At 37.1% G+C, this 20,062-nt stretch overlaps 2 protein-coding genes across 8 annotated transcripts in view; one reads left to right on the plus strand and one right to left on the minus strand.

Moving 5' to 3' along the window:
- EFCAB11 (EF-hand calcium binding domain 11) overlaps positions 1-16,539 on the minus strand; it is a 61,502-nt gene extending 44,963 nt beyond the window's left edge. Inside the window, exons 1-6 of one of the 3 annotated variants that reach the window (XM_087952061.1) lie at positions 16,334-16,539; positions 12,349-12,444; positions 8,837-8,879; positions 6,817-6,918; positions 5,802-5,892; positions 5,373-5,610 (exon numbers count right to left, since the gene is read on the minus strand). In XM_087952061.1, coding sequence (XP_087808187.1) covers positions 5,436-5,610; positions 5,802-5,892; positions 6,817-6,918; positions 8,837-8,879; positions 12,349-12,444; positions 16,334-16,411 — 585 coding nt within the window. In that variant the 5' untranslated portion in view covers positions 16,412-16,539 and the 3' untranslated portion in view covers positions 5,373-5,435. Of the gene's footprint in view, positions 1-5,372; positions 5,611-5,801; positions 5,893-6,816; positions 6,919-8,836; positions 8,880-12,348; positions 12,445-16,333 lie in introns of those variants that run through there. The other 2 variants (XM_087952063.1, XM_026679169.2) reach the window with 2 other exon arrangements.
- Positions 16,540-16,640: 101 nt separating this feature from the next.
- The window catches only part of TDP1 (tyrosyl-DNA phosphodiesterase 1), a 33,563-nt gene continuing 30,141 nt past the window's right edge, over positions 16,641-20,062 (plus strand). For 3 of the 5 annotated variants that reach the window (XM_026679170.2, XM_026679171.2, XM_087952058.1), the window contains exon 1: positions 16,641-17,802. In XM_026679170.2, coding sequence (XP_026534955.2) covers positions 17,286-17,802 — 517 coding nt within the window. In that variant the 5' untranslated portion in view covers positions 16,641-17,285. The remainder of the gene's footprint in view (positions 17,803-20,062) is intronic. The other 2 variants (XM_087952059.1, XM_087952060.1) reach the window with 1 other exon arrangement.

Raw genomic sequence — 20,062 nt, forward strand, 5'->3', positions numbered from 1 at the left:
CTGTAAGGGATAGCCAACTGTAAGGGATAGCCAACCAAAATATGGCAATGGAGATGAATTATGAAATTATAAAAATATCTAGCTCTCTAGAAAACTCTATAATGATGGGAAAGATGGAAGAAAAATCGATCAGCAGCCAGATGGATTAGTCCATTACAGCTGTGATATGTGAATAATTTCAAGACCTGAAGAACAATATCAGATGCAGAGTCATAGAGAAAATGTGTCTATTGTGGTCAGAGCCAACACTGATTTGGTGGCACAATCAACCAACCAACCAACCAACCAACCAATCAATCAATTCATTCAAAATATACAGGTAGTCCCTGACAATGCTTTATCAAACTCAAGTTTCAAACTTGCCTCTTCAGCCTGTTATTTACAGTTACCTGTAACAGGGCCTTCTGGTTGGAACAAAATAGGATAGATGGGAGTTGAATGGTTCCGATTTCTATTTGTTATTGTTTACATTTTGTCCTTTTCAATGAACTCTTGATCTTTAAAATGCTTTTTTATTTTGAATAAAAAAGATAAACCCTGGCAAACTTGTAATAGAAGGCTTTTATCTAGAATATTAGGCCACAATCGTTCTGATACAGATGAGGACAAGTAATGCAGTACCACTGTCTATTGAAAAACCAAGATGCATTTCAGTCACATAAACCAAAAGACAAAAGATTCAATACCTAAGTATTAAAAATCGGAACCAACAAATAGAAATCGGAACCATTCAACTCCCACCTATCCTATTTTGCTCCAACCAGAAGGCCCTGTTACAGATAACTGTAAATAACAGGCTGGAGTGGCAAGGTTGAAACTTGAGTTTGATAAAACATGTTCAGGGATTACCTGTATATTTTGAATGAATTCAGTCACATAAACAAAAGTCACATAAACCAAAGGACAAAAGATTCAATACCTAAGTTTTGGGGTATGGTGGGAGGGGCTTATCTGCTTTTGACTATTTATAGAGAAGTCAGTGGATCTACTTTTGACTAAAAAAAAACTTTGAAAACATAAAGGAACACCAAAATAAAGCTTTGAAAATATCTAAAAGTAAATTCAATTAATATAATTGTTACATGACTAAAATCATATTTAATATTTTAAAAACGTATGAAGCATTCTAATGATGTGAATAAATTGCACACACTGCATTTTGCACTGCACACATTGCAATAACAAAATGAACTAAAATCAATACACGGTTTGAAATTGACTGGATATATGTAATCCCCCATATATTGTTTTCTAGAAAAAAAAGCAGAAAAAGCTTCCCTATTTCCCAGCTTCTTGTCTGTTGTACTTCCTTACAGGAATAGGGAAAGACTTTTTACCTGGAATTCTAAAAATTAATGTGAGCCAAATTCTGCAGTGACAAATAATTCTTTTCATAGTAAGGAATGAGAATATTTTATTTATTTGGGGGCACAGATGAACTTTGGCCTATTAAAATACATTTCAATTCTACAGAATAAGTATAAAATACAAGAATTACACAATACTTTAAAACACGCATTAAATTAAAACAATATGCGATAAATCAGCACATAGGTGAAATATGTAAGCCATTAGAGATTATTTTGCAAAGATTAAGCTATGTGAATATTGCTTAAGAAAGAAGATCATTGAAAAGCTGCTGCAGAAATCACCAAAACTGGAATTACATTGCACTGTGTACCACGTTCCCATGGCAACTAGCCATAGGAAGATTAATGTTTCATATTCACTCTGCAGTATATGCCTAAATAAAAATTTCATAGACAGCACAAGATCTTCGCTGAAGGTATCCACACAAAATCTGATTATTTTCATATTTTTTATCTAATTTCAGGTCATTTTGAATGGGAACAGATAAAGACAATGTGCCTCCAAGTGTGTGATCCTATTCATCTAAGCATGTTAACTTAAAATGAGAAACAAAATAGCTTCTGTTCAAATGTTATCTTGCATATCCGGATCAGAAATCCCCACAAAAGCAGCAATAGCTAACAATCTGCATTTGCTTCATGGCATATGCGGCATACATAGGAATTGTTATGGTGTGAAACTTAGGTTCTTACAGAGTACCCAACTACATAGTTTTTAAAGAAAGGAATTCATTATTGAGGGGTCCTTGGTGCTTTCTCTTGTTTTCTTGCAGATATTTCATTACCCAAACTAGGTAACATCATCAGTGCAAGTTTGTTACTCGTCATGAATGCCAAAACATAAGTTTACTTCAATGGATTAAAAAAAAGGAGTAGTAATACCAAAAATCTGCTTCTGCAAATGTTTATACAAAAGACAGCCTGAATTTTAAAACTGGTTAAATAAAAAGAACTTTAAGATAGAATGTGTGTATGTATTGTGTGTTTTTTCTTTGTTTAAGATAAAATAACCTTTATTGCCACTTTTTTTCTGTGAACACACTGGCACATATTAAAAAATGAAATTCTGACGCCTGCTCTCAAAAGAAAATATACTATACTGTATATAATGCTTAGTTTTCCTATTTTGTCAATTTAGGATTGCCATCTTCCAGCTGTAAGTATCTACAAGAAACATACTCATACTCAGGTATTTGTCTATCACCCAGCATACATGCAAGAGAGCTTTCTGAAAAAAGGAAAATATTAATGTTAATTTAAATATGTAAATTTTCTGTAAAATATTTACAGAAAATATTTAAATTAATTGCCTATCATATGTAAATTTTGTTTATTGCTCAGGCGCATATTCACATATAAACTATTTCCCCTTACATATATATATACACACAGTATACACACACACACACATTTATATATACATAGACACACACCATCTTTTATTAAAAGAAGGTGCAGAAAAGACTGTAATGAGTTGAGAAAAGGAAGCTGAATTAGAAAAGAAAAAAAACAAGACAGAGATGAACTGAAGGATGAAATAGCTGAACATGGGAAGATGGGACATTTGTGCTAGGCTCATCAAGCATAAAACCATGAATGCTTACTCCACCCAAATTCCTACTGAGCGCAACGGTTCATTTTTCTAGGTTAGTGTGCATACTTTGCTGCTATACTTAGGATGGAATTGCTTAGACCAGCTCATTTAATGTGATAACAGTGGAAGAAATCTTTGCTGAACAGGAGAAAGAGCTCTTCCTAGTTTGCAAGGCATATATTTTTGTTGCGCTGTTAAAACAAACACTCTAGAATAGTGGTTCTCAACCTGTGGTCTGCAGGCCCCTGGGGGCCCGTGATGTATTTACAGGGGCTCCGCAAAGACTTGAAGAAATGTGATGATTTAAATCTTGAGTTAAGCCTTGGTAGTCCGTGGCCATGCTCCGTGGCCACAAAAGGTATTTAAAGGAGATCCACGATGAAGAAAAAGTTGAGAACCACTACTTAAGGTGCATATGCATACCTGCCATTGAGCAAGAGGGGTAGAAGCCAGTGCCATTATATCTGCCTGAGAACAAGGACACATAATGTGCCAAGTCCAGCCACTTATTTATCTGCAGCTTAGTGACTCCATCCCTCATTTGCACCGTTTGTTTGGCTCTATTTTGCAAATATTAAAAGAAAAATCTTGGGTTCTTTTACAGGAATCAAGATACTTGTGATTACTAAAATGCAGAAGAGAAATCAAATATTTATATATTGCTACGAATCCTCTCCACTTATGTCTTATGGCAAGCACAAAGAGAAGAAACATGCTGACTGGAAAGGTATCTTGGCATTTATTGTAAGCTAGCCAAAGGGAAGGAAGTAGCAATTGAGACAGGCAATTCTGTTACTAAAACACATGGTTGTAAAGTGAAACAGCAAGTGAGTTGCTTAAATTAAGGCATCAGTTCCAAGTGCAGTTGTTAAAATAGATCACTGCAGTTAAGTGTAATGTCACAGGACCACAATTTGTAACTTCCTGCCAGCTTCCCTATTGACTGCATTTGCTGACTGTGAAGGTCAGAAATAGTGATCACGTGAGCACAACATGTTGTGGGCATTGTAAACGCATGCCGGTTATCAGACACCCAAATCATGATGACATGACCTCAGAGACACTGCAAGGGCCCCAAGCTTGAGGACCAGCCTTTTTCAGTGCCACTGTACCTTTGAATGGTCACTGAATGAGCAGTCAGTAATAAGGACTACTTGTAAATAACTTGGAGAGATACAACTTCTTACAGCCTGTTTCCTCACTGGAAGAACATTGATGGTTGTGGTAGCAATTACCCTTATTCCATGGACCAGAGGTGAGAAAAGTACATCATGATGTTTTGGAAAGATACACAACCAGGGAATTCCATGTACTCAGAGAGCTCAAGAACCATGGACACAGATCAGAGGTACACTTGAGTTCTTAACACTATTTACAGTAAATTGATTATACGATACAAATTTGAACAGGGATATAAACTGAAACCTGTGGATTTTGTTGGTCCAATGCAAAATTTCAACACTTGTAAGACCCGCCTCAATGATTTCAATTATTCTCGACAGGACAAATAATGCATGAACAGATCACTAGAATCCTGCACAAATTTTGTTTGCAAAATCATTATGACTATTGGAGGCCAGCAAGCAGGTACTGAAACAAAGTATGTTATGGACTTCTATCAGTTAAAGAAAGTTAAAGAGTTTGGAATTTGTGTACCATTCCAGTGTTGTGGTTTTTGCTTCATTTTACAGTGACAGTTTTGATATGTGTTTAGAACCTGTATCAAGAGGTAGACTAAAGAAAACCTGAAGTGAATTGATATTGTTATAATGATTAAATATATTTGATGAACTATGGCAACGAAGATTTACTTCTCACAAGTTATAGCATTACCTGTATACTAAGTTGTTGTTAATGTCATTGTTAATATGAAAAAAATAAGAATTTAATTTTAAAAAGCAGTATCTAAAAAAAATCTAAGATAAGTACCGCATTGTGAAATAATTTACATTTCTTCCACTGATTCTCTTTAAAAAGCTATTTAGCACCACCACATGGTTCAAGTGATATATTGTCAATTTAAATACATTTTGCTGTTCCACATGCACTGTTAAGATCAATGTACATATTAAAACTTATGTTTACCTATACACATCATCTACAACCCTGCTGTTCTTGAATGAAATTAAACAATTGTTTACAGAAAATTGTTTAAAGAAACACTGTGTTTTGACAAAGCATGTTTACAGGTCACATAAAACTGAAATAGAGAAGTTCATATAGTAAGGCTGTGGAAAAGCCACTGAATCATTTTATAATTAAACCATTAGCTTCTAAGTAGCCAACTCTGCCTTGTGTGAGTCTGGGGAACTGCCCAATTCATTTGAATTCTGAAAAATGAATTAAAACAAGGAATCCCTCCCTCATCACATCCTATATAATATGGGATGCCTAACAGATGTCTACCTCCACCCGTAACTTATTTGTGTTTTTAAATCAGGATGGAATAAAATCTGCAAGAAAGTTATCTATCAGGAGAGAGGAAGCATCTGAAATGTTGTTGAAAGTGTTGCATAGATTTTGAAGTTACTGCAGTGACAGCCTGTCAGACAACTTCCAGAGCATTCCCAAAGCCCCCCATTACCTTTTGCCAAAGTTATTTGACTGCACTTCTTGCACTCAACATCTTCTTGATCTCTTTGGAAACTATTTGTAATAGGGTAATAGAGAAAATAAGAGAGGAGGATAAAATATATGCAAGTGCATGCTGGGAAGAGAGCAGGGACAGAATACAGAGATCTGATTATTTTGCGGGAAAGTACTATACAATGCCTGCAATAGACCAGACCAGACCATGCAATTTTTCAGAGCATCTCAAATAATTCAATTCATCCTACCTGAATGCTTCAACAATGATCCTTTCTGGTAACTTTGGTGCAACAATACTGAAAGCTTTTTTGAAATCTTCAAATGATAAAAATCCTCTACCTTGTTGAAAATAAAACAGAAAAGGGAATACAGGTTGAAAGATACTTAGATGTACATTCATAAACCAAGACTGAAAACTGCAATTATTGATCCACAAGAAATGAAAAGCTTCATAATATTTTGGAAAAAAATAATGTAAGCTTATGGTTTTTTAATAACATTTGTTAATCAAAAAAAGTGCTCTCACAGTCCTTCTGATTTTACATTTTAATTGGATAATATTATTTCTAACCTTGGTAAACTCTGAAGCATCTGGCTCATTAACTAAAGGCAAATATAGAGTCTTGAAAAATCAGACTGGAGAGAATTATGTCCAATCTGTCCACAAGATAGAACAAGTAGTCCTTGCTTAATGGTGGTAATTGGGACAAGAAACTCTGCAGCTAAGCAATGTGGTTGTAAAATGCAATGTCATGTGACCATGCCAACATAACAGCAGTTGTGGTAGTCCCAGTAGCGATCATTAGGTAAATCCTGTGGTCATATGATCACCATTTGTGACCTCTACCCAGTTTGCCCATTGACTTTACTTGTCAGAAGGCAGTGAAGGTTACAAATGATGATCTTGTGATTGTGGTATGCTGTGATGTCATAATTGCAAGACACTTAGTGCCCAAATCACAATCAGGTGATCAAGGAGGTGTTGCGACTGCCACAACTACAAGGACCTGTCATATATTGCCCTGGATCCATGCCATTAACTTTGAACAGATTACCTGTAAGTGCTTTAAATCCCACCCAAATAAGCCCAAAATGCAATTTGCCTTCAATAATTGCCTTGTAATGATATTGATGACAGAAGGAAAAAGATTTTTATGCTGCCCTAACCTGTACAGAAAAAAGGATATAATTAAAATATAATAGCAAAACATTTTATCAATCAGATATTCAAATAAAGTTATTCCACATTGTGGGAAAACTTACATTGTCTGTCAAAAGACATGAATAACCGTCTTATTTCACTATGGTAAAAGTGTACAACCTTCTTTGTAGTCATAAGATTTAAAAATTCTTCAAGTGATAAACCTAAAAAATAGGGTTATGGTTAGGCATGTATCCACAGAAGTAAATAATTATTCTTTCAACAGATAAAATTCAAACAGTCTATGTAATCTTCATGAATTTTTTATTTATTTATAAAATTTAGTTGCTGCCCATTGTGTGGTTCAGGCAACTAAACATTCATTTCAACTTATTCCCCATTGTGTACACAGGATTAATGCATCACAATGTATAGAAATATAAATATATATGTATATAAATTTAGATAAACTAAATACTAATATATTGACTATGTGTATCTTTTCCAAAATAAGTGTTTCATATATTTGCTAAAGAATACTATTTATCAGATACCTATGTATAACAGCAATGCAAACTAACTTTATTATAAAATATGCAAGTATAGAATGGATATTCTTAATTTAAACAAACATTTTTATAAAATTAATAATTAGTCATTAATACATTGTAGCAAGGTTTGTGAGCAAACCAAAATTAGTTATTACAATTAACCATAAACAGGAAAATTGATTCCTTTTTCTAATGATAAGAATATATTGACTCAAAGTTGTTACTACAAGCTCTCACTTCCCTTCTAGAAAACTTAAGTGCCCCCACACCCGGTATGTTACAAGAAAAATGGGACCAAAAATCCTATAATAATCTGAAGGTGAAAGTTAGTAGGAAGATTTAATCAAAATAAAATAAAATGTAAAAATTAGCTTTAATTGAATAAAATGTGGGTTAGTGGACACTTTTAATAAATTCAGCTTAAAAGTAGGAAGTCATAAATATATTTTGCAGCACACAAGAAATATGGACTGAACTGTTATCCATCCATCTATCCATCTTAAAATTCTGAACCAAAACCATTAGTTTCATTTCCATATTAGTTTATTTCAGCCAATTAGAACCATCACATATAATTATTGTTTCACTAAACTGTTAGTAATGTTATTCCCACAATTAATTTATAGAAAGGTCATATTTACAAATATACTTCTGATTTCCAGGATTTATAATATTACTGTGGATATTAAAGTAAACTATTTTTCTATTATGAAGTAAACTAATGCTAAAATGAATTGCAGCTGACTGATATTTCAGAATGAACCTTAGATAAAGAAAAATTATTTTGCTAGCTAAACTATATTTTAATCTCATGAATTTAATATAGGGCAGAAATATATAAGTAAGAGCTTTTTGTGCTAATTACTATCATTAAGCAAAAAATAATTAGGACCATTTTTAAGGTTGCAGCATAGAAGATTTATTCAAGCCTATACACAAGAATCTAATCAACTAACGGTCAGCAGTAAATTGGCATTAGGTAAGGGTCAACAGAATTCAAGGGGAGACTGGACTTGGATCTCTTGTGACAATGCAAGGACTCTAAACTAATGATGTGTTTAACTCTGCCCCTCCCCCAGCTTTGCATGTTCTTTCCGACACACATTTACTTGTTTGTTTATTTGATTTTAACCCAAATTTCTTACTTCTTTATTTTCTTCACTTAAATATTTGTAAATCAATTTAATAATTTATTGAAATCTGAAGAAAAGAACCACTTTTGGAGCAGATTTACCCTTCACTATTGCAGGGCCTTCTTCCCAGTATGCTCAGGACACTAGGAAATAATCTTGAACAGATCTGGGAAATATAGAGACAGCATAAAGACAAGAATTCCTGTTGCTTTACAATATTAGGTTTGGCTCATAGTCTGAAGCTGTAATTGCACAAAGGTACCTATGTGCAATTTCTCCACCTTCCATATTTTTAATGTAAATTATCACAACTAAAAATAAACAAAATGAATATTTGCAAGTTGATGTCCAAAATGGGTTTCAAAACAAAATAAGTACATCAACTTTTAAACTCTCTAGTTTTTGATTAAGCTCTTATCATCAGTGCATAGTAATAGATTTTCATGTTTATATAATACCAAATGGATTTTGTTTCACAGCCATAACTGAATCCACTTCTACCTAAAATAGAAAAAATAGCATAATCAACAAAAAATCCCTTAAATGCTCACATATAAACCAATTCCTCAGAATTATTAGGATAAATACATAATTATCTAATTATTCCACTTTAATTTTTGATCCACTTCTTGTTTTCCCCACAATCATCCTGTAAAAACTCAACATTAAGAGCAAGATCAATCAAAGTTTAAAAGCCTTAACATCTGTAGATTTTAATTGAAAAGTCAAACACATAAATTTATAAAACCAAAATGAATAAAATTTGAAAGTACTTAACTGGGCAGTAATACTGGTAACAATGTCTCTAATAACATATGTTAAAGAGTAGATTAAGAAGCCATTGTATTAAATTCTAAGTCAGGGCCGTCAAACTTGTGGCCCATGGGCCGGATGTGTCACACCCTGGCCACACCCACGCCCAGTTTAAGGGGGGGAAAGTTGCGATATGTCACATGATGATGACGTGACGACACGAGTTTGACACCCCTGCTCTAAGAGAATCAATTTTTCAAATATCAAAATTAAAATTGTTTTTCTCAAGAAGTAATCTGATATAACTAAAATGAAGTTTAAAACTTTTCCAGGCTCAATGCACCCACTGAAATGAAATGAACCTAATCTAGTCATGACCAAATAAATGCCAATTCAACATATTAAATCAAACTGTTTTAACTGTGGATTTAAAAATCAGTGGTGTTGGAATTAGCATGTTAAACTAGTAGTTCTCAACCTTTTCTTCATCACAGACCCCCTTTAAATATCTCTTAGCCACAGATCACCAAGACTTAAGATTTAAATCATAACATTTCTTCAAGCCTTCGCAGACCTCCTATGATGACATCACAGCCCCCCAGGGGTCTGCGCACCACAGGTTGAGAATCACTATGTCAAACAAAAATAACGTAAGAACCAAACTAAGTTAATTCAGATATAATCTGTAATTCAAATTCCTCATACAATACTGAATTATTAGCAACATTACTAAATGTCATTGAACATGGCTTATAATTTTTGAGGGCAATCAACTATTTGCTATACATCATAGCTATACAATAGCATATACTTTTCATCTAGGTTCCGTTAGTTAGGTAGAATCTATGCGATGTGTTTTCCCTGTTGCTGCTCCTGTCCTCTAAAACAATAACTTTGGATTTGTTAGGCTCCAACCCTGCTGATCTTTCAGAAAAACACTAAAGACTGTTTTTTTCCCTGAAGAATTGGGTCTGGGAGTGATATGACCTGTTGGATGACATTTCCTGACACTTTATGCCTATATACATTTCTGTTGTGGATTTTGTTTTCTTGTGTGTTTTGCTGAGTTACTATTGTCCAATATATGCTGACCTGACATGGGCAGCATGGGCAATTATACAAATTAAGTACCTGTATTTTTTGCACTATAAGATGCACTTCCCCCCCGCAAAAAAGTGGGTAGAAATGTCTGTGCGTCTTATAGAGCTAATGTTGCCAAAGCCCCGCCCACCCACCGGCCCCCACCCACCGGCCCCCACCCTTCGGCCTCTGCCTCCCAGCAGTTTGCCTCCTTTCAGCAAACAGCAAGCAGCCTGGTCATCTTTAGCACATCCTGATTTAATATGGGCAGCTGATTGGCACCCATCACCACTGTCGCTGCCCATCACTGATGCTGCCTATCACTGCCTCCGTGTTTCCTGTTTTCGGCCTCCACATGCCCCATTTTCAGCCTCCATGTATCCCATTTTTGGCTCGTTTCCCGCCACCTGGAATGGGCCAAAAATGGGGCATGTGGAGGTGGCGATAGGTGCTGGCGATCCCTGCAGCCGGGAACAGGTGATCAGCGGTATTCCAGACAGCCGATCCAGCTGCCGATCAGCTGCTCGTGCTATATCAGGCTGTGCTGTAGCTGACCAGGTTGTTTGCTGTTTGATGCAAGGAGGCAAATTGCTAGGAGGCAGAGGCAGATTTTTTTTTTTCTTGTTTTCCTCCCCAAAATCTTGATGCGTCTTATGGGCTGGAGCATCTTATAGTGCAAAAAATATGGTAAATAAATAATTCAGAAGTGACAATGGGCATTCAAACAGTATAGTAAAACAACATAAACTCAAGAGCGGCAAAAGTTCCATGTTTGAGCTGAAGTGAAACAATACAAATATTAAATGAATAAATATTAAATCAACATTAAAATCTATGTTGTCATTCTCTTCTAACATCGAAGAAACAATAGTTTCAATAAAAATGAAAACTCCAATTACTCCTATTTTATTTGATTATTGCTGTAGTTTATACTAATACACTGAGGTTTGATTTGCTAAGATCTATTACAATATAAGCTTTTAGCATTATCTCCTCAGAATTTTGATCAACCCTAAGTTAGTCCCAAACCACAGGTCTTCTCACTGACTTTTTGAATTTGGGAGTGATTTCTGTTTTCTTCACCCCACCCCCCCCACCCCCCCATGAATTGTACTTTCAATACTCCTCCAAACTAGTTCTCAGCTCATGAATGACACAATACTAGGATTCAGTTGGGAATCCCAATATTAGAATTCAATCACTGTTGTCTAGTCAATGTAATTGAAAATAACCTAGCTTGAGATTGGACTTTAAATCTAGTAAAAGACAAATGCTTACAATAGTAGTCTAAGATATTTTCCCATTGGCTGAAACCATCAGATATTTAGTCTTTTAAATTTATATACAGGAGTGAATACGAATCACACAGCAAGAACATTTTTCTCTTATCACAATTTGTCTCATGATTACTGATATTTGCACTCAACACTGTAATATATTTGTCAGCATAACTGTCTTTTCATTTAACACAGAGGGAAAAATCCTGTGTACTTATAGTGACAGCAGTGGAATAAAAGCCAAACAAAACTAAATCTACCACAGATGATATTGCAGTAAAGCTAAATGGTATTTTAAAGTATAGAAGCAGTCTGTCTATGGGGATTTTAAGTCATCCAGGTCTCACAGGTGCTTTTTCAAAAGGCACCTGGGCTGTTTTTTTCTTAAGGAAAAAGAAGACGTTTCACTTCTCATCCAAGAAGCTTCATCAGTAGTTTTCTTCTTTTTTCTCAAGAAAAAAAGAGTCAAATTGCCTTTTGAAAAAAGCACCTTTGATACAGAAACAATCCTTTTGATCTGTAAACCAGATTGCTTCCACCACATTTGAGAAGCAGGGAAGTGCCTCTTTACTGTTTGCGGTGCTGTATCCAGTTTGTGTTCTCTCCCTACTAAAAAGTTTATAATAAGAGCTACTGGGAACACCTCCCTAGCTTTTGGAGGCTGAAGCTTAGAACAAGGGAAAACGAGAAACTTATCTGCAATATCTCAAAAAGATAGCAAGAGCCAAATGTTTTATATTTTTTAATAATTCTGAAAAAAATGTTCTTTGAAAACTTCATATTAATAGAGATTATTTAATGTCTTGTATTCAGGATATTGAAACAATAAGCCAATCCTCAATCTATGAAATAAATGGTACCTTTGAGGGCTTATAGCCAAATAGCATCACTATAGCAACTTTATAGTCTTCTCGGTTTAAGTATCCTTTGTTGTTTTCATCACATGCCTCAAAAGCCTAAAAAAAAATAGATAGTAGACATTTAAAAGCTCACTTATCTTGATGTATATTAGAGCTGTGAAAATCCTTCAAAATGTGCTTCAGAACATACAATAACATGGAGTTAAAAATTTTAAATCAACAAAGTCTTTTTACAGCCTTAGTAACTGCTTCAGAAGCTGTTCCTAATTCTATCTTTATGTTTGTGTATGAAAGCAACATAGTTATTTCACCATAATTTTAAATTAATTTATTTGTAAAGGAAATGGTTAGTTTGCAAGACAGTTTTATGACTGTTTTGCAAACTTAAACAGCTCCAATTTAAAATTGGAAATTATATTGTCTGTAATGTATAATGCTATGTATATATTAGATCAGGGATCGCCAACCTTGTGGACCTCAGGGACCACCAAACTCATAATTTTAAATCCCACAGACCAGAGACCCTGGGAAAATCCCCAAAAAAGTCTGCAGGAAAATTCCCCACCCCTTTTCCTACCGATCGATCATTCTTTATTTGGGATCGCAGGATACCGTCTCCAGCTCTGTTCTCAGGGGAAGAAAGAGAGAGACTTTTGGCTTCATGCAAGGAAAGCAGCAGAAGCAACAGAAGTCTTTCTTTCTCTCCCACAAACTCCACCAGAAATGAGTCTTTGTGAGACTTGTCACGCCAGCAGAGCCTCTTGGAGCAGATTCCTTGCAGGGTCCCAAAGACTCATTTCTGCTGGAGTTTGGGGGAGAAAAAGAAAGACTTTTGCTGCTTTCCTTGCATGCAGCCAAAAGCAGAAGAAGCGAAAAGAAGCAGCCCGGTGGCCAGGCCAGGTACGTAGGGCAAATAGGGCAAGTTCTTCCCCTCCGTCCTTTCTCCCCTTCCCTCACTACCTCGTGTTGTTTGCAATGCAATGCAAGCCTTGTGTTCCCGTGGGTCATTTGGGTGGCACAGCCTTATGCTCCCGTGCAGCCTGGATTAATTGCTTTGGGGGGTGCTTTGATGGGTGCCATTTCTCTGCGGACCACCAAAATTTTCTCACAGACCACCAGTGGTCTCCAGCCCACTGGTTGGTGACCACTATATTAGACAACCCCTGTTCTGTAGGTCATTGTTTCAGAGATATTTCCTTATCCAAACAGAGAAACAAATGACTGTGGGGTGTGCAAAAAAAAAAACCACAGCAAAGTTATAATCAGAAGCCAACATGGGTTTGTCAAAAACAGATCATGCCTTTATCAGATATACAATAATCTAGACACAGTAAAACAATTACTTATGAATGTTTAACAAATGGCCCAACACAGAGGTACATATGACATAACTGGCCAGCCCAGTGCCCAACTGTTTACCTCTTTTCTGCCTCTTCCTACTCTTGAACTCCCTTTCTAACTCTCTTGTCTTCTACACTTGAGACTATTTTTAATAAAGCCAATGATGCAGTGAATTTGGCAATTCCAACCATTTAAGACCAATAAAAAAGAATTTATAATGCTCACAGTTTGAATATCTTTCCTCAAAAAATGTTCCTATTTTTTTTCAGCAGCTGCTAAAATAGTCACAAAATAAGAAAATGTCAAAACAATCCTTAATTGGATAATAGTACTAATGCAGTTCAGAAATACTTTGATATTCTTTGAATGTATATGAAAGAGATTAGAGAAAATACACATGAATCTAATACTATATTTCTCATTAAATAAAGATCTCAGCCTCTTTTAGTTACAGAATCATGCAGCAACATGTCTTTAAAATAACCCAAAGAGAAAAGAAAAATGACAAATTGCCTACTGATGATCACTAGAACCACTTTGTGAAGAAAACTGTTAATGAAATACATGAACAAATTATCAGGTCCTGAAAACACACCAAAGCTACTTCAGAATCTTTGAATAATGATAAAAAGAAACAACCAATAAGCTGTTATTTTAAATTCTAGATATCAATTACAAAATACATTAGAGATTATAAGGCTTTTGGAAGTGAGCATAAAGCAATTATCACATTCCAGAGAACTAAGAAAAAGAGATCTAATTCTAACTTCCATTGAAATTTTAATGCTAACATTAATACAACCCGTAAACAAACTTCCTACCTGGCTAGAATAAAACTTTTAAAATCCCCATCTTCCAAGCATAATGAATGTATAAAAATGTTACATCAGTACATTAAGTCAGATTAAAGTTCATTCAACATATGGTGTATGCCATGGTATCACATAGTACAGAAACAGCACTTGTTGGTGATCTTTAATGATGCATCTGTCCTGATTGATCTCTTAATCATGATGTCCTTCTGGACCTTCTGGACTTTGGGATTATGAGAAATGGTGCTGCAGTGATATTAGACTCCTGGGTGAGGTTATCCATCAGTATGGGGTTAAGTGAAATCAGTAAAGTGATGATGGTTCTGTCTCAGCCCCTATTCAGTAATGTTGTCAAAAGTCTGGTCCTACTTCTGTGATGATCTGGATTGAAACAACAGACTCAAGCTCAAAGCTGATAAGACCAAGTGGGTTCATGGACCTTCCATTCCTAGGGATTTCTAATGTTAGTTTTAAATGGAATAATATCCCTCTGTATATAACAGATACACAATTCCGATAACTTTTGGATTCATTGTTCCTGCTTAAGCAACAGGTTGTAGCTGCGGCCAAGATGAGCTTTGCACAAATCTGACTTCTGCACCAGTTGTACCCATTTCTGAACTGAGGGCCCTATTCACAATTATTCATGCATTAATCACCTCTCATCTTGATTCTGACACTTTGCTCTACTGGAGGCTGCCCTTAAAATCCATTTGGAAACTTTAACTGGTGCAGAAAAAGGAAGTACAAGCAAATTATGGTATGTCCATATAAAACTTCTCCACCTCTATCAGCAGGCTTCCAGGTGAAATTCAACATGTTAGTTGTCATATATAAAAGCCTTTTATGTCTTAGGCTCTTTTATTTGAGGGACTATTTTTCCCATGGCTTCTGCCTATTTTTTCCCATGTATTCCTCCTAATTGCAAGAATTAGGTATGTCTAATTTAATGAAAAGAAGGACTAGGGATGACATGATAGCAGTGTTCCAATAACTAAGGGGGGGCATCTCAAAGAAGGGGTGCTTTTTTCCAAAGCACCTGAAGGAAGAACAATAAGCAGTGGATGGAAACTAATCAAGGAGAGAAGCAATTAAAAATAAGGAGAAATTTCCTGACAGAACAATTAATTGGTGGAACAGCTTGCCTTCAGAAGTTGTAGGCACTCCATCACTGGAGGTTTTTAAGAAGAGATCGGAAAACAAGCACTTGTCTGAAATGCTAAGGATTTGCTCCTTGAGCAGGGGGTTAGACTAGAAAACCTCCAAGGTCCCTTCTGACTCTGTTATAATCTGTTAATTTGACACAGTTGGACATACTTTTAGTCACATCTTTCAAGCATGCCTCTCTTACTGGATTGGATGGAGCAGGCAGAAATAACTGGGGAGAGGCAGTCCCACAATTTACCTACTCATGCTCCACCTCAGGCTTTACAGGGGAGAACCAACAGTTCGTATTGCACTTGGAAACATACTGGCAATTTAAGGGCATGCTGAGCAGCCCCCATAACTGACTATCCTGCTGCATTCTGGACCAGCTGAAGCTTCTGGATATTCTTGTAAGGCAGCCCCATTGGAAGGTGCATTGCAGGACCCACTCCAGAGGCGACCAAGGCAATTCCCTCCCAGGAAAGGACGCAACCGACACACAAAACGAAGTTGTATTTTGGCACGTATTTGGGGAAAGTTTCCCACTCCCCCAGTGTTTTCTTGGAATGTATCCTTCGCAGGTTGCATTGGTAGGATTTTAGGGGTCTTCAGCAGTTGGGGATCTTTAGATGAGACGAGAAAATACAGGGACATCGATAATAAAAAGCCCCATTGAAACTACCTACTTCAACCCATCGCTTCTTGCGGTATTTCACGGCTGGGCAATCTTTTGATTTTGCCGCTTCATTAGCAGCCGCGCACATTGCCAACAGCAGAAGCACCGCCAACTTGCATGAAGTTTCCCTTAGCAACAGAGCGACTCTCTTCCCCCAACTTCCTCAAAATGCGGCTTTGTCAGCCGCCGAAGGTGTGAGAAAGACCCGTAGGAGGCATCGGCTCTTATTTCTTGATAAACGGCCCAATCATTGGTAGCGGCGGGATGTCAATCATGGAGCCCAGGGGGGCGGAAGCTTTACCCGGAAGAGGAAGTTTGTCTCCCGAGTGCGGCTTTCCCCCCACTTTTTAAGCAGTTTCGCGGGTTGGTCGCAGTTCACTCGCAGAAGCCACCAGTGAGCAAGAAGTTCCCTCCTGGGTTTTTTTGGGGGGGGGAGTTATTTTTCTGTTTCTTTTCTTCCATTTTCTTTCACATATAGTTTGTTCAGGTTTGATTTCTAGCGCGCAGAGCTTCCCTCCCTTCTCTCTTACATGAACAAGTCCCCACGGTCATTTTCTGTTACGAACTGTGCGACGTGGCTCGCGATGGATTTAAGTATATAGAAGAGGGGAACGATCTAAAATCACTAAATTCGTGACATTGAATTATCCACACGTACTGTCTCTTGCCCAGCATATTTTTTATTAATCTGTTTTATGTCGATTATGGTTTGCCCTTAATAAGGATAGAAAACGAGTTTGCCTGCTACAGACTTACTTAGGAACGGAGGGCGGCGAGTGTATAGAGAACCAAATATAATTGAATTCTCTTTGGATGCCCCTGAATTGGAATGTGTGAAAGCTGAAGGCGCAGCATGATCGGTAATTAACCTCTATTGTGAGAAGGTGAGAGAAGTAGTCTCTTCATTCCTTTGGACTTTCCTGGAGATCTGTCCCCTTTTTTTCTCCTTGATATAGGATATCATGTCTCAGGAAAGTCAGCATGGGAAATGGACATTGTCCAGTAGTGAAGATAGTATGGATGAGTTAGCTGATTCTGAGAAGCCTTCTACCTCTGTGAGGCAGAGAGATCAGGAAATTAAAGAGAGTGGCCGCTCATGCTCAGAGGCCAGGAAAGCTGCTCTCAAGAGAAAAATGTCTCCTCTGAAATACGTAGCTGGAAACTTTTCACAGGAGGAGGCCTCAGATCAGAAATTTGCCCAGGAAGATTTTGGCTGGTGTCTTTCCAGTAGTGAAGATGAGGATCTTAAAAACTCGAGTGGAAATAGAGATGCAATAACTACAGTCAGAAAAGTAGAAAGTGGTACACCCATGGAGCTACCAACAGCTTGTAAGATTTCATCAAGTCACAAGTCTGCAGACCCATCTGAAGTGCAGGACAAATGGGATCTGTTGAATGGGCAGAACCCTTTCAGATTCTTCCTTACCAAAGTCAAAGGAATTAAGTCAAAGTACAATTCTGGAGCCCTTCATATAAAAGGTAAGCAGTATCAAGGCAAAAATACGGCGGGGAAAATGTGCTTAAACGTGTTTGATGCTTTGTTTTTCTAAAACAATTATACATGCTGTTGCTGGCATATAAGCAATGTAGTGCAGTAAGAACCCGAGGCCCTAACATTACCTAGGAAAACTGCCCCCTGCTCAAACTCCCTATTTGTTGATTTTTAAAAAAAAAAAATTATAAAAAAATGGGAAACTAGCATGCTATAGAATATCAATCTCAATGATAGTCTGCATTTTCAACAATGCCTGTGGGCTCCACATAGACCCCAAAAGTATTCTTAAAAACTAAATTGGGGATTCTGCAAAATGTGCCTACTAATTCAAAAAGACTGAAAGAGCTTAGGAATTTCTTACATAATTACCAAATTGCCTTCAACCAATCAATTATATGGCCAAAAGGCCCAAAAGATTAAATTTTTCTGTGCTTTATGACTGGCATTGCAAAATACAAATGAACTCAATTGAAAATAATAAAAAAATAGAATTGCTATATCTTGTTTGATATCTGTGATGGCTTGTTCTTGTAAGTCATTCTTAAAATGTATTTATCAAGATACTAAACATATCTTAATCAATTTTGTGCCTTATTTTGCTCCCAGCATATAGGTGAAACTCAAAAATTAGAATATTGTGCAAAAGTTCATTTATTTTAGTAATGCAACTTAAAAGGTGAAACTAATATATGAGATAGACTCATTACATGCAAAGCAAGATAGTTCAAGCTGTGATTTGTCATAATTGTGATTATGGCCTACAGCTCATGAAAACCCCAAATCCTCAATCTCAGAAAATTAGAATATTACCATGCAATCAATAAAACAAGGATTGTACATGGAACAATATCGGACCTCTGAAAAGTATAAGCATGCAGATGTACTCAGTACTTGGTTTGGGCCCCTTTTGCAGCAATTACTGCCTCAGTGTGGCGTGGCATGGAAGCTTTCAGCCTGTGGCACTACTGAGGTGTTATGGAAGACCAGGATGCTTCAATAGCGGCCTTCAGCTCTTCTGCATTGTTTGGTCTCGTGTCTCTCATCTTTCTCTTGGCAATGCCCCATAGATCCTCTATGGGGTTCAGGTCAAGCGAGTTTGCTGGCCAATCAAGCACAGTAATCCCACGGTCATTGAACCAGGTTTTGGTGCTTTTGGCAGTGTGGGCAGGTGCCAAGTCCTGCTGGAAAATGAAGTCAGCATCCCCATAAAGCTTGTCTGCGAAAGGAAGCATGAAGTGCTCCAAAATCTCCTGGTAGACGGCTGCGTTGACCCTGGACTTAATGAAGCACAGTGGACCAACACCAGCAGATGACATGGCTCCCAAATCAACACAGACTGTGGAAACTTCACACTAGACTTCAAGCATCTTGCAGTGTGTGCCTCTCCGTTCTTCCTCCAGACTCTGGGTCCTTGGTTTCCAAATGAGATGCAAAAGTTGCTCTCATCAGAAAAGAGGACTTTGGACCACTGAGCAACAGACCAGTTCTGTTTTTCTTTAGCCCAGGTAAGACGCTTCTGATGTTGTTTGTTGTTCAGGAGCGGAGGAATACGACATTTGAAGCCCATGTCCAGGATCCATCTATGTATGGTGGCTCTTGATGCACTGACTCCAGCCTCGGTCCACTCCTTGTGAAAGTCCCCAACACTTTTGAATGGCCTTTTCCTGACAATCCTCTCCAGGCTGTGGTCATCCCTGCTGTTTGTGCACATTTTTCTTCCACACTTTTCCCTTCCACATAGCTTTCTATTTGATACAGCACTTTGGGAACATCCAACTTCATTTGCAATTACCTTTGAGGCTTTCCCTCCTTATGGAGGGTGTCAATGGTGGTTTTCTGCACAACTGTCAGGTCAGCAGTCTTTCCCATGATTGTGATTCCTATTGAACCAGACTGAGAGACCATTTAAAGGCTCAGGAACCCTTTGCAGGTGTTATGGCTTAATTAGCTGAAATATTGAACCTTTTCACAATATTCTAATTTTCTGAAATTGTGGATTTGGGGTTTTCATGAGCTGTAAGCCATAATCATCTCAATTATGGCACATCACCACTTGAACTATCTTGCTTTGCATATATTAGGTTCACCCTGGATTGAACCGTGGGCGGCGGGGTGGGGGTGAACGGGCGCTTGAAGAGCTGCGCCGACAGGAAAAGCCACCCTGCCGGCTTCTTTTTTAAAAAAAAACTTTATTTTCAAGACAAACAATACATAAATACACATAAACACAAAAACATAATAACA

Source organism: Notechis scutatus, chromosome 1 (assembly GCF_049901735.1).
Source record: "Notechis scutatus isolate UNSWTSFEM ecotype Mainland chromosome 1, rNotScu1.2, whole genome shotgun sequence".
Taxonomy (NCBI): Eukaryota; Metazoa; Chordata; class Lepidosauria; order Squamata; family Elapidae; genus Notechis; species Notechis scutatus.